The following is a 14,391-nucleotide window of genomic DNA, read 5'->3' as shown; positions in this document are numbered from 1 at the left end:
AGATGGCTGGATGGCATCACTGACTCGATGGACCTGAGTCTGAGTGAACTCCGGGAGTTGGTGATGGACAGGGAGGCCTGGCGTGCTGCGATTCATGGGGTCGCAAAGAGTCGGACATGACTGAGCGACTGATCTGATCTGATCTGATCTGAAGCTTATTGATGATGGTGCCTTAATATGGAGGAGACATTTGAACTTAGCCACACAAATATATCTTGTTCCCACTGAAACTGTTGGTAATTAGTCAAAGCCATTTCCCCTGCATTCCCTAATCAAGGTTGCTTTAAGACTCCCATGTCCTCCAAGCCGCACGTGGCCCAGACAATAAGAAACGTGTTTGCCTGAGACGTTTTCCGGGAACCTGGAGTCAGTGGCATCTAGCTCAGCTGAATTGGTTGAAACGAGGTGGGATCCCCGACCCTCCAACTGGGCATGCGCGGGTGTCTGCCTGTGCCCTTTGGGATGTGCAGAGGCCCGTAGCCTAGTCACGCCTGCAGGAAAGATGTCGACACAGCTTTTCCCCATCACCTATCCATGTCTCGCCACGCTCCCTGCGCCCCAGCCCACCGTGCTTCGGCTTCTTTATTCCTCATCCCAGATATACCCCGCCTCGTGCCTTCGCGGAGGAGGAGCTGAAGTTTGTTCTGCCGGCTACTTGCATGGCTGCTATGTGGATAAACCCTGTCTTTGCTGCGAACCTCAGCGTCTCGGCGTTTTGGTTGCTGTACGTCGGGTAAAATGGACCTGGTTCCGTAACACCACCAAAGAGCGTTAAAAGCCAAAAAACAAAAAAACGACTATAAGCTGGGCAAAATTATGGTAAACAAGGGCTTTACTTTACTTCGGGCAGACGCCGGTTCTATCTTGACTCGTAATGATCTTCGTTAGTTTCACCAGGAGAAGCTCCCAGGCCTCCTCTGGGACCAGTTTTGTTACCTGCAGGCTGAACATCCCGGCTTTCTCTACGGATAAGGGTGGGGAGGGTCAGGGGAAACGTTTGCACAGGGCATCCCCTGGACCGTGGTAGCAGTAACTGCTGGGGAGAGGACAAAGTCTAGGTTTTCTCTGAGATTCCCAGGGCAGAGCTGTCAGTAATGAGGTGTGACTTTGTGCACAGCCAGACTTTCCACTTGGCCCTAGCTTTGGTAGGGATTTTTCATCTGTGTTGCAGTCTTAAGGGCCGGCGAAAGTGAAATGCAACTTTAAAAGGACAAGGAAGGGAGGGAGATGTTTGTTAACTCTGGACAGTTCCTCTGGAGGGGGAGAGGCCTCCCAGCCCCTTGAGGGCCTCCTGGGACTGAGGACAGATAACAGCACAGCTGGTTTCAATGAAGGGCCCGCATGGGTGAGAGATGCCATCCAAGCAGGGGAACCTGCCACCCTGCAGGATTCGAGAGGTGCATGTGAGGATCTTCTCTTTGCAGGCACTGCTCCTCCTGCTCTGCACAGCTCCATGAAGTGTCAGGTAGATGTGGCAGGTGAGGACCAGAGAGTTCCAGGACTTTGCACAAGGTCACACAGCAAGCAGGTGAACATATCTGGACTACAGTCTGACTCAAGACTTTTTCCGAGACCCAACAGGTCCTTCTATGAAGAATGTGTATCTTTGTTTTCCCCCTTTCCCCAAGTTTTACACAGTCTCCTAGGAGGAGAAACATTTGGGTATTACTGTTCCCCTGACACATACATTTGTGACCCCCACAGATCACTCTGGGGGCTGCCTGGAGCCACAGAAGAAGCAGCTGCCTCTGTCATTGCCCCAGGTGCTGACTCCATCTCAGCCATGGAAAGTCCCTTCCCCAGATAGACTCTGGTTTTCCACTGGTTACTCCTGCTGCTAAAATAAAACCAGGCTGATCCCTCTACCGCCCAGTGCTAACAGCTGGGGCCACCTCCAGCCTTCATCAGGGGTGTGAAGAGGCCATTTCTTATGTGCCGTTTTGTTCCTCTGGCTGCCACGTCTCTGCCCTCCAAGTGAACTGCTCTCATTACCCTGTGCCTCTGCCAAGATCCTCCTCACGGGCTGGCTGTCTCCCGTTACCCTCCTGTTGAACTCAGAGTTGCCTTCCCCTCATGTAAAGAGAGAAGTCCACGAGCACAGAATTTGCACAGGCCTGTGCTAAGCGTGGACGAGGGACCACTATGAATAACTCTGGCCACCCCCTCCACCCTGAGTTCCTATCAACCCAACCGACACAGTCAAACGCCTTTCTTGTATCTTCCTACCACTGCACAAATCAGCACAATAGAAAGAGCTAACAACAAATACATTTAGAATTGATATTTATAGGAGCAGGCTTGGTCTGGGTTTTCAGCCCTGCTGCAGAGAACAAAACTGAACCACAATATGTGAGCTTATAGCACTCGGCAGACACTGTCAGAAAACAATGCTGAAGAATACAGCAGCATAATCCATCCATTTCTACAGGGCCCCCTCTCCATTTCCATGGACATATTTCCCAGACAAGCTACCGAACAGGTTAAGTGTCCTACCATTTATTCACTCAGGCCACAGGGGTGCTTGAACAAACTTTGTTGTTCACATCCTGCCCCCACCTTTTTTGGATACGAAATCCTTTAGTGCATTAAAAATAAAAGAACTAAGTCAACTCAGCAAAGTTAAACAGGTTTGAAATTTGTTTTAGATGTTAGATTAATAGAACCATTTACTAGGTGGCCTTCATATGGCCTATGTGTTGAGTTCAGTCACTCAGCCGTGTCCAAGTCTGCAACCCCATGGACTACAGCATGCCAGGTTCCTCTGTGCATGGGATTTTCCAGGCAAGAGAACTGGTGTGGGTTGCCATGCCCTCCTCTAAGGGATCTTCCAGACCCAGGGATTGAACCCATGTCTCTTATGTTTCCTGCAGGTGGTTCTTTGCCACTAGCACCATCTGGGAAGCTACCTGTGGCCTATGGAAGCCAACAATTTTTAAGAAATAAAGAATAACAGAAGACCAATTACAAATTTGGGAGCATTTTAGAAAAAAAGGTCACAGTGCTTCATTGAAAGCATCTCTGTGTTCTTAAAATTAGGGTAAGTTTGCTAAACTTCCAAAATGTGTTTTGAACATTATTTTAGAGAAAGAATAATATATTTTAAAAAGGGTGGCTGATCCATTTCTCTAATGAAAGATCGGGAAAGCAGAGGTGAGAAAGTAACTTCGGTTTCACAGGCAGACATACCTGTGTGCGTGTGTTTGCATGTACAAGTTATGATCGCATCTAGGCTAGGTAACAGGGGAGTTTGGTCAAAATGGGACTTTCTGGGGGCAGAGCAGCCACCAGTGTGAGAGTGAGGGTGGGGGCTGTTGAACTTTTCAACACTGTCCTGGGGAGAGAATGTGAATCCAAGAGACAACCCCAAACTGGCTGAGCTCTCTGCAACTGGAGAGGAGGAGGGAGATGCGCTCATCCTGAGACTGGCCTCCAGAGAACCTAGGGGGGAAGGCTGGAGCCCTGATCTGCACGAAGCAGCAGAGGAGGGTCATGGTCGGTGGCACAGGAGCCTGAGAGCAGTGACCCCGATGAGAACACTTATGTCTTCCCCAAGGGTGATGTGGGCACAGGATGGAGCTATTTGAATTGGAGGTGCTTTTGCTTTTGCTAAATCTGTTCCAGGAACCCAAGTCTTTTGTGCGAGGCCCGCTGGCCTGATGCTGATGTCACCAGTCTCCTAGTGCTGTCGGGCATTCCTCTTGTTCCTCCTGATGGTGGAAGAATTTCCCATTTCCCCGTCCATCTTGGAGCTGATCTGTGGAGAAACAGGGCCTTCGCAAGAAGGTAGAGCCTGAGTCATGGGGTCAACACACAACGGAGGGATGAAGACGCAGGGAACAGGGAAGCACCCACGCCTTGGTCCCAGAGACAGTTACCCGCCAAGGGTGTGTGACAACCTGGAGCCCAACCTGGAGTCCTCCTAATGCTGCTGGGAGCCTGAGGGAAGCGTACAGCATTCCTGCAGTGGAGGTGACCAGCTGGTGCTACAGAACGTCTATCCCAGTTGGGCAGGGCCTTGGAGCCACCCCTCTACCAGACTTCAGGGAATCACATCATCCCAGGACCTTGGAGAAGGAGGCTGGTGTTTGGGGATATCTAGAGCAGTGGATGTTACAGAGGTGCACAGCCTGGAGTTTCTGGGCAGGAAATCTGGGCTGCTGGCCTCTCTGGGCAGGGAGGCAGGTGGAGGGCAGAGTGTAGCATGGTTCTGCCATGGCTGGTGAGTCTCAGGTGAGGGTAGGAAGAGTCCCAAGGTGGTTGACTTCAATGCAGCTTGCCCACGTCTAGTTCAGAGTTACAACAAAAGGGGATGGTGGGTGTTTCTGACTCTGGAGGGCTCATCTCTGTCCACAGCTGCAACTTCTCTTCTGCCTCCTTTTCTTGCAGGTTTGGGTCCCTCTTAGCGCCTCTCCTCCCTGTGGGAATGTGTACAGAACTCACCCATCAGTGGGCGAGTAGAGCGTTTGGCAGTGGTGACTTTGCTGCAGTCCCTGTATTTTTCATGAAACAGCACCAAGATCAGTGGCTCTCTCTCCCCAGCTCTCCATGCTGGAGGCTTAGAAGACAGGAATCTGGTCTCTCCGAACCAAATCTAGGTCATCATCTAGGGTTAACAAAACCTGAAACAAGACGGGCAAAAAAATGAGAGGAATGCACAGTTGCGATAAGTCCCTGTTTTCTGACTCACAAGTGTACTTAATTGTTTTCATGTCTTCTGCAGTGCTGTGCTCTTAATAGACACTTGTAATCCCGCAATTCATTTATTCAAGTATATATCAAGGGTCTATTAAGTGCTATTCTAGATGCTAGGGATACAGCTTAGGATAAAAGATAGACAAATGTCTACCCTGATGGAGCTTACATTTGAGAGAGGGCTTCAGACATGAAGCAAATGCATGAACAGAGGCTACTATGTTAGATAGCAGTATGTATTAAGGATAAAAATTAAACTGTGGAGGGAATATAGGGAGTATGGGATGGGATGAGGTAAAATTTTTTGGGGGTGGCTGGGGACATCATTACCACTTAGAAGGGGACATTCGAGTGGGGACCTAAAAGGAATAAAACTTTGTTGCAATAGAATATTGCTATAAGAATTGTTCCCCTACCCTCCATTTATAGTTCCCTCTACCATCACTCTCTGTGTGATGTAGAGGGAACTCTTAGCTCCAATTTTATTATCTCTCTCTCCCCAGAGAATGTGACGATTAAAGAAAGCCTTAAGGAAGAATGTTTATAAAGACTGGTTAAACTTCCCAAACTGGCCACTAGGAGGCAGGCCCACTCCGCTCTTGAGGTTCCTTGGCTGAGACTAAAGTAAGGGGTCAGAGTGAACCCAGGAGGCCCCTATTACTTGTTAAAAGAACTTGTGTGCAGGCACCATATACTTTTATTTTGGAAAAGTCAAAATTAAGATGGAAGTATGCTGGGAGTTGTCATCCTGGGTTGTTACAATATGCACAGCTTCAGGGAAGGTGTGTGGGCAAAAAACGAAGGGACTGCAGGAGAGATTTGGAAGAGACTGGTTAGAAAGGCAGCGAGAGGCCTGGCTGCTATCCTGAGCCACTCCAGGAATTTGGAAAATGTTTGTATTAATAAGGTATGTAGTGAGACTGGAGGAGAGGGAGGAATGTGAGTATGACACAAGAAGGAATAACCTAGTGTGGCTGAGATGGTAGCGAGTGCCACCAAAAGCACTTCCTGGGGAAGCTGGGCATGTGAGTTCCAATCATCAGTGCAGTCCAAGCATTGTGCAACTGAAGAAAAATTATTTTATCACTGTGTCTTAAAGTATTGAAGAGTAAAAGAACAAAATGAAGATCTAACTAGAGGATACAATGTTAAAAAAAAAAAAGAGATAATCTGTACATTGAATCATAATGAAGACTTGGAAATTAAAAATAGGATGTAAGTAAGAGGGGAAGAGAAAAAAAAGAATATAAGATGTAAAGAGAGAAGCAAAGTTTTTATAAACTCACCAAGAATGAGAAAAACAGGGCAGTAGCAGAGAGGAAGTGCCAGATGTCATGGTCGTCAAAGAAATCCAGCAGGATGCACTCTCGGTTCTTCTCCCGGGACTCGGCTGGTGTTCCCTGAAAGGAGGTGAGGCAGGATGTGGGGGAGTAGTCCCACAGTTCAACTCCATAGAGGACGGAGCATCCAGAAACCTATAGTCGCTACTAGATGCCTGGGTCACTACATTATTAGCTTCCAAGAAAACATACGTCCACACAAAAATGTGTCCACAGATGTTCATAGCAGCAGTGTTCATAAAAGCCAAAAAGTGGAAACCACCCAAATATTCATCCACTGAACATCTGCTAAAATGAGGCATGTTCATACAATGGAATGAAAAGTGAAAGTGCTACTCAGTGGTGTCTGACTATTTGCGACCCCATGGACTATAGCTCACCAGGGTCCTCTGTCCCTGGAATTCTCCAAGCAAGAATACTGGAGTGGGTAGCCATTCCCTTCTCCAGGGGATTTTCTCGACCCAGGGATTGAACCCTGGTCTCCTACATTGCAGGCAGAATCTTTACTGTCTGAGCCATTATTCAGCAATAAAAACACATGATGTACTGATATAATGTGATCTGTACAAGGGTGGACCTAGGAAACGTTACACAGAGAAGGCAGACTCAGACTGGGTATGATTCCATTTATGTGAAATGTCCAGGATAGGTAGATCTATAGAGACAAAAGACTAGTGGTTGCCTCAGGCCAAGGAGTTAGGGAGAAATGGGGATGGACTGCGAATGGATGTAGGATTTTTCCTGGGGTGATAAAAATGTTCTGACATTGATTGCGGTGGTTATGGTGATGGGGAGCTAAGACTTCCTCCCTGTTCTATGCCTCACATACATCACCAGTTTCCTAGGCCTCAGCTTTCCTATCTGTGAAATGGATTTATATACACCTGCACCTGGGTATCTGTTTATGGATGATGACTATGATAAGGTGGCGACGATACACTAATCAAGCGTTCTGTACATATTAAGCATCCATTGGAACAGGATCGCAATCATAATACAACACACAGTGAAGATCACATTGGCAGTGGGGATAGGGTTTCGTGTTTAAGAAGCGCCACCCCGGTAATAATGACATGGCATTTATTGAGTATTTATGTGTGGATATTTATATAAAACCAACCCCTTTTTAAAAAGCGTTCACATTAGAGAATATAAAACAGAAAAACAGCAATAAGCCCGTGAAGAGAGGGAGGTAGGAAGGTCAGAAAAGCAAGATGGAGAGAGCACGTTGTCCAGGAGACAAACGCTGTTCTCTTACCTCCCAGCTGCTGAGATTCTGGAAGAAAAAATACAGGGCGGCAGCCCACACTACAGCGGTGGCGACAATGCAGAAAAGCGGGATCAGGAGGATCTTCTCGGAGCTGCGAAGCTGTGGGTGAGAAGCAAATGCCGCCAGGCTGCATGCATCACGCGGTCACCTGAGGAGGGCCCGCGGCGCCCAGCCAGCAGCCACTCTTACCTTCATGATGATGTAAAAGGCCAGGTAGAGCAGCAGGTTGCAGATGAAGATGCCCAGCATGTAGGAAGCGAAGTCCCTGGGCCGGTAGATGAGTCCAAAGAGGGCGCTGAGCGCACAGAGGAATTGTTGTGTAGCCAGGAAGCTGGACTTTAGGCATTACCCACCCTTCCAGCCCCCACCCCCATTTCTGGTGGGAGGGGAATTTAAAAAATCTTTTAACTTTCAATTTATTAAATCTCTTTCAGAACATTCATTTTAATGATTATAAAGTTCCTATCTGTGGATGTACCTAAACAGTACTCTCTGGCTGAAATGAGTTTTCTCTTTGTCCTTCAGTTGTTCACTATTATAAAAAACGGCAACAATGAATGCCTTTAGACATATCCTGCTTTTTTCTTTTTGCATTTAAGATGATTAGATGACTAGACATAGAATTGTCTCAATAATTGGTTTGACACATATTACCAATTTTTAGCTAGCTGTCTAAATACTGAAGTTTATTTGGTTGGGGTTTGGCCTTAATTTTGTTCCAAATTTCTACTCAGTTATAACAGAGATCTTTATTATGTGGGGCTTCCCTGGTGGCCTAGCTGGTAATGAATGCCTGCAATGCAGGAGATAACAGAAATATTTATTATATAGCTCTTGCTTATCTTGTGATTTTGAAAGCTTGTTTTTAATACTATGCACATGTATGATATAGAGTTGGATTTCTGGCCTCTTCATTCTGATTCACTAATTTATAATTTTGAATCAGTGCCTCACCATGTTATTATTGTTTTATAGATTATCTAACATAGTTTGTCAGATGTGGTTTAGTCGCCAAGTTGTGTCCGACTCTTGTGACCCCATGGACTGTAGCCCGCCAGGCTCCTCTGTTCATGGGATTTTCCAGGCAAGTGTGTTGGAGTGGGTTGCCATTTCCTTCTCCAGGGGATCTTCCTGACCCAGGGATTGAACCAGGGTCTCCTGTACTGCAAGCAGATTCTTTACCAACTGAGCTACCAGGGACTTCCCAACGTAGGTTAGGCTAGCTTGCACTATCCAATATGGTAACCACATGTGGCTATTTAAATAATTGAAAGTGAATTTTCTCAGTCAGACTCCATTTCAAGTGCTCAAATAACCACAAGTGGCTAATACACTAAGCTTTATTCCAGAAAGTTCTGTTGGATAGTGTGGGGCTGTCGCTATACACTTCTGTGCTTGCTTTCTTCTGTTAATCCTTTGCAGAGACCTTTGAAAATTTTGTCTAACTAGGTAAATAAATTTCTGAATAAAACCCTATTAACTTAGTTCCAGTTTCTAAATTTGCACATTACCTTGAGAATTGATATCTTTACAATAGTTAATCTTCTCCCCCAGGGCATGGTATCTTTCTTCATTTAGCTAACTTTTTGTCTATATCTCCTAATGAGGAAGTTAAATGTTTTGCAGAAAGATCCTACATATCTCTCAAAGTTTATTCCCAAGTATTTAAAGTGTAAAGCTGTTATTAACAGTTTTTGTTCATTTTTTAAAATATACTTTTTATTGAAGTATAGTTGATTTACAATGTTGCGCTAACTTCTGCTGCACAGCAAAGTGACTCAGTTATACACCGAGTGCATTACATACATGGATTCCACTGGATGCATCCATGTTGCTGCGGATGGTGTTATTTCATTTTTCAGTGGATGAGTAGTATTCCACTGTATGTATGTACCACATCTTCTTTATCCATTTCTCTGCCAATGAACATTTAGATTGTTTCTATGTCTTGGCTATTGTGAGTAGTGCTTCTATGACTGTATAGGTGCCCATTTCTTTTTGAATTATAGTTTTCTCCAGATATATGCCCAGGGGTGGGATTACTGGATCATATGGTAATTCTATTTTCAGTTTTCTGAGGAACCTCCATACTGTTTTCCAGAGTGGCTGCACCAACTTACATTCCCACCAACAGTGTAGGAGGCTTCCCTTTTCTCCATACCCTCTTTAGCATTTGCTGTCTGTAGACTTTTTAATGATGGTCATTCTGACCAGTGTGAGGTGGTACCTCATTGTAGTTTGACTTGCATTTCTCTAACAATTAGTGATGTGGAGCATCTTTTCATGTGTCTGCTGGCCATCAGTATGTCTTCTTTGGAGAAGACTCTATTTAGGTCTTCTGCCCATTTTTTGATTGGGTTGTTTGTTTGTTTTTTATTATTGAGTTGTATAAGCTGGTTGTATATTTTGGAAATTAAGCCCTTGTTGGTCACATTGTTTGCAAATATTTTCTCCCATTCCATTGGTTGTTTTGTTATGGTTTCCTTTGCTGTGCAAAATCTTGTAAGTCTGATTAGGCCCCATTTGTTTGTCTTTATTTTCATTTCTATTGCCTTGGGAGACTGACCTAAGAAACCATTGGTATGGTTTATATCAGAGAATGTTTTGCCTATAATCTCTTCCAAGAGTTTTATCAAGTCATATGTTGTGTTTAAGCCTTTAATCTATTTTGGGTTTATTTTTTTGTATGGTGTAAGGGTGTGTACTAACTTGACTGATTTATACGTGGCTGTCCAGTTTTCCAAACACCACTTACTGAAGAGACTTTTTCCCATTGTATATTCTTGCCTCATCTGTGGAGGTTTAATTGACTATAGATATGTGAGTTTATTTCTCGGCTGTCTATTCTGTTCCACTGATTTGTATGTCTGTTTTTGTGCCAATATCATGCTGTTTTAATTGCTGTAGTTTTGTAGTATTGTCTAAAGTCTTGGAGGGTTATGCCTCTTGCTTTCTTTTTTTTCTTCAGAATCATTTTGGCAATTCTGGGTCTTTTATGGTTCCATTTAATTTGAGGATTGTTTGTTCTAGTTCTGTGAAAAATATCATGGTAACTTGAAAGAGATTACATTAAATCTGTAGGTTGCCTTCGGTAGTATGACCACTTTAACAACATAAATTCTCCCAATCCAACAGCATGGGATAGCTTTCCATTGATTGTTTAAAAAAATATCTTTTAAACTCATACCTAAATAAATATATAAAATATTTAGGAATAAACCTGACAAAACAGGTAAAACATTTATATGCTAAGAACTATAAAATATAATAAAGGAAGTTAAAGGTGATTCAAAGAAATGTTTTTGTTCAATTTTTATTTCAACTGACTTTGTCCTATATGATATAGGAAATTTCCTCTTCTCACAATTTGAAAGCTTCAGTATACTCTAAACTCTTGTATACTTTTCACACATATTCATCATTTATTAGCATTTTGCCACATTTGTTTTATTTTCTCATTCTCTCTCGATGTATACATACATCTCTCCCTATATGAATATACATACACACCACTCTTGTTCTTCAAGGACTATATGGGACTGACTCAAGGTTGCTGCTGCTAAGTCGCTTCAGTCGTGTCCGACTCTGTGCGACCCCATAGACAGCAGTCCACCAGGCTCCCCCGTCCCTGGGATTCTCCAGGCAAGAACACTGGAGTGGGTTGCCATTTCCTTTTCCAATGCGTGAAAGTGAAAAGTGAAAGTGAAGGCGCTCAGTCGTGTCCGACTTTTCGCGACCCCATGGACTGCAGCCCACCAGGCTCCTCCGTCCATGGGATTTTCCAGGCAAGAGTACCGGAGTGGGGTTCCATTGCTTATGTTCAGTCATTCCATGACCTTTGTAATATCCATGGGAAACTGAGGATGGAGAGCCTTAGTGAGGAGGTACCGCCCCCTGCTGGGCAGTCACAGTACTAGTGTGTCGTTGTGCCTCATTTCCCCCAACCCTGCAGGCGCTGGTGTCCCACAGAGATCCTGCTAAGAAGAGAAAGGCCATACACCTTGTCTTGTGAGCAGACCTGGTTTGATTTTAGTTCTACAAGAGGCAGGGACAGGCCAGGTGATTCTGACCCTGTGGACAATGTCATCGGTTTTTTCATTATCGTATCTCCTACTAGCACCCTCCACCCTGTCTTACAAAGTCACCAGGACTGTAGGGCCTTCAGTAAAAGGGTGGCCAAGTGAACATCACAGGTGATCACGGCCAAGAATCACCCATCTCGACGTGTCCCTCAGTGAAGCACAGTCCTTCACAGGCATGACCTTCCCCAAGGTAACCCCTGGGGCAGGAACCTTGTGGGAAGTTTATTTTGGATGCACATGGCCCGTAAATAAGATTCAAATTCTCATGACTTGATTCTGGTTTTCCTGGGTTCCTTGATTATGGTTTTCAAGAATATATATTTTTAAGAATAAGTTGGGACTTCCCTGGTGATCTAGTGGCTGAGACTCTGTGCTCCCAATACAGGAGGTCTGGGTTTGATCCCTGGTCAGGAAACTAGATCCCACATGCTACAACTAAAGATCCCACATGTCACAACTAAGACCAACGCAGCCAAATAAATAAAAATAAATATTAAAAATTAAAAAAAAAGAATAAGTTGCAAACACTAGATACATAAAATATAGCTAGCATAAACATACTTTTGCTGCACTGTTCTACTTTGAGGTAGGTCATTTGAGGAAACAAAGGGGCTTCCCAGGTGACTCTAGTGGTAAAGAACCTGCCTGGTAAAGACGTGAGAGACACGGATTTGATCCCTGGGTTGGGAAGATCCCCTGGAGGAGGGCATGACAGCCCACTACAGTATTCCTGCCTGGAGAATCCCATGGACAGAGGAGCCTGGCGGCCTACATAGTCCATAAGTTGCAAAGAGTTGGACACGAGTGAGGCAACAGCACGCATACAGGAGGAAACGAAGCCAAGGTAATAAGGAAGGAAAAGAAAAGAAGAATGATACGTGCAGAGTAGGAAGACTGAGACCTGGAGGGAAAGAAAGAAACAGGAAAGAGACTTACACACACACACACACACACACACACACACACACCACCCCACTCCCCCTAGTAAGAAAGAGATGCCTGCTGGGTAGCATTATGGAAAGCTCTAAAAAAAGAGTTTAAAATGGTTGCATTTTTGACTGCTGGCATAGTTAATCTCTCTCTTTATAAATATGTGTGTATGTATGTATATGCATATATAGCTAATCTAATTTATCCACATAAATATAGCAAATTTGATGTTTGTCTTGTTGAACAAATGAGTTCCAGGCATCGACGTGTGGGACTCATTGATTTAAGGTAGGCCACTGCTAGTACACAAGTGCATTTTTTGCAGGACGACAAATAGCTTTCTTTCAAGTCTCTAGAACAAGCACAGTCCCACACTCTCCTTAATTTCAGATTTCTTTGTAAAAATGACAGCCAAGGAAAGCTAAGCCACAGTGTTACAGAGAAGTTAGTAAAGAGAAAGACATGTTTTCCTAAGACTACTTACAAGGACCAGTTAACCAGGTTCCCCACGATGAGTAATACCATCCTGTCCTGGAAAGGAGGAGAGAAACCAGTGAGTGAAAGGCTGCGTGCACTACTTCTTACCATACATCAATTATGAGAAAACTGCTTTAGTGAAAACAGTTTTTCTATCAATATAGGAGAGCTGTGCCTATGAATGAACACTAATCCTCTGAAGCACTAAATGGCAAAGTCTCTGACTGCAAGCAGACATGACCTCCTCCCTGTAAATGAAGGCCTGGTAAGTAAAGCAGAAGTCTTGCTGTTTCCTTCCTCTTTTTAAAGGAGCTGGGCACCTGCGATTCTTTCCCTGGGTTGTGGTGACTAGTGGGACCTAAGGCAGCTCTTGAGACACAACTGGGATTTGTTTTATTACTCTGGCTCCAAGGAGGTCCCGCAGCTCCCAGTCTCCTGGTTTCTAGACACACATTTTGAATATGTTATTGACCGGAGACGTAGAAATACATTTTAGAGAGTGATACAATTGACATCACTGTGAGAAGCTGTTAGCACCTAAAATTGATCAAGAGCTCATAATTCATGATTGTTGTTATCATTCACACTTTGCCCCGTTTGGTTTTTGTTCCAATCTTGTGTATATTATAGGGCTGCCCTCATAGCCCAGTAGGTAAAGAATCCGCCTGCAATGCAGGAGACCCCAGTTCAATTCCTGGGTTGGGAAGATCCGCTGGAGAAGGAACAGACTATCCACTCCAGTTTTCTTGGGCTTCCTTTGTGGCTCAGCTGGTAAAGAATCTGCCAGCTATGTGGGAGACCTGGGTTTGATCCCTGGTTGGGAAGATTCCCTGGAGAAGGGAAAGGCTACCCACTCTAGTATTCTGGCCTGGAGAATTCCATGGACTGTATAGTCCATGGGGTTGCAAAGAGTCGGACATGACTGAGAGACTTTCACTTCACTATGTATATTATAAACTCAAGTGTATTACTATAAATTTTTTAAAATGATGTATCATGAACTTTTGAGTGAAGAAGAATTTTTTGGTGCAAATACTTTGCACCAAATACTTTCTCTGTTGTCTGAGTGATATATATATACTAGTGTCTGAGAAGATCATAGTACTTCAGAATATGGATCCAGATGATGTGATAATCACAAGTTCATGATACATCATTTTAAAAAATTCATAGTAATACACGAGTTTATAATTTTATATATTCTTTATATAAAAATCCTTCTGATTATACACTATCAGCAGGAATTCAGTGAACACCTATGTGCCAGGCCCAAAGGGTTCTGACCACAGGCCTGGGTAAAGGCTGGGACAGTGGCTCAGAGGAGGGATGCAAGTTCTCTGGGGTCCCTGGCCAGCGAGCCAAGGCAGCTGAGACCAGCACCCTGATCCCTCTGCTCACTGTAGTAGCATGTAATGTATTGAAAACTATAAGGCAGAATATTTAACAGTGTATTTTTACCCAGAACCAATAACTATAAATTTGAAAAAAGCATTCCTACTCACTGTCAGAATCAAACAGTACACAAAAAGCAAACAAATGGAGACTCTAAAAAGTATAAGTTCCTGATGAAAGTGATTGGAATGACCGTATGACCCAGATA

At 44.3% G+C, this 14,391-nt stretch overlaps 1 protein-coding gene across 1 annotated transcript in view; it reads right to left on the bottom strand.

The window, feature by feature from the left end:
* Positions 1–814: 814 nt before the first annotated feature.
* Positions 815–14,391, bottom strand: part of SIDT1 (SID1 transmembrane family, member 1) — a gene marked incomplete at its 5' end in the record, with an annotated part of 109,248 nt that continues 95,671 nt past the window's right edge. The window contains 5 exons of the mRNA XM_010845416.1: positions 815–4,619; positions 5,979–6,092; positions 7,291–7,401; positions 7,492–7,597; positions 12,799–12,845. Of these exons, the coding sequence (XP_010843718.1) occupies positions 4,557–4,619; positions 5,979–6,092; positions 7,291–7,401; positions 7,492–7,597; positions 12,799–12,845 (441 nt within the window). The remainder of the gene's footprint in view (positions 4,620–5,978; positions 6,093–7,290; positions 7,402–7,491; positions 7,598–12,798; positions 12,846–14,391) is intronic.

The sequence above is a fragment of the Bison bison genome, unplaced genomic scaffold (genome assembly GCF_000754665.1).
Source record: "Bison bison bison isolate TAMUID 2011002044 unplaced genomic scaffold, Bison_UMD1.0 scf7180017864215, whole genome shotgun sequence".
Classification (NCBI taxonomy): domain Eukaryota; kingdom Metazoa; phylum Chordata; class Mammalia; order Artiodactyla; family Bovidae; genus Bison; species Bison bison.
This window is presented reverse-complemented; position numbering and strand designations above follow the sequence as displayed.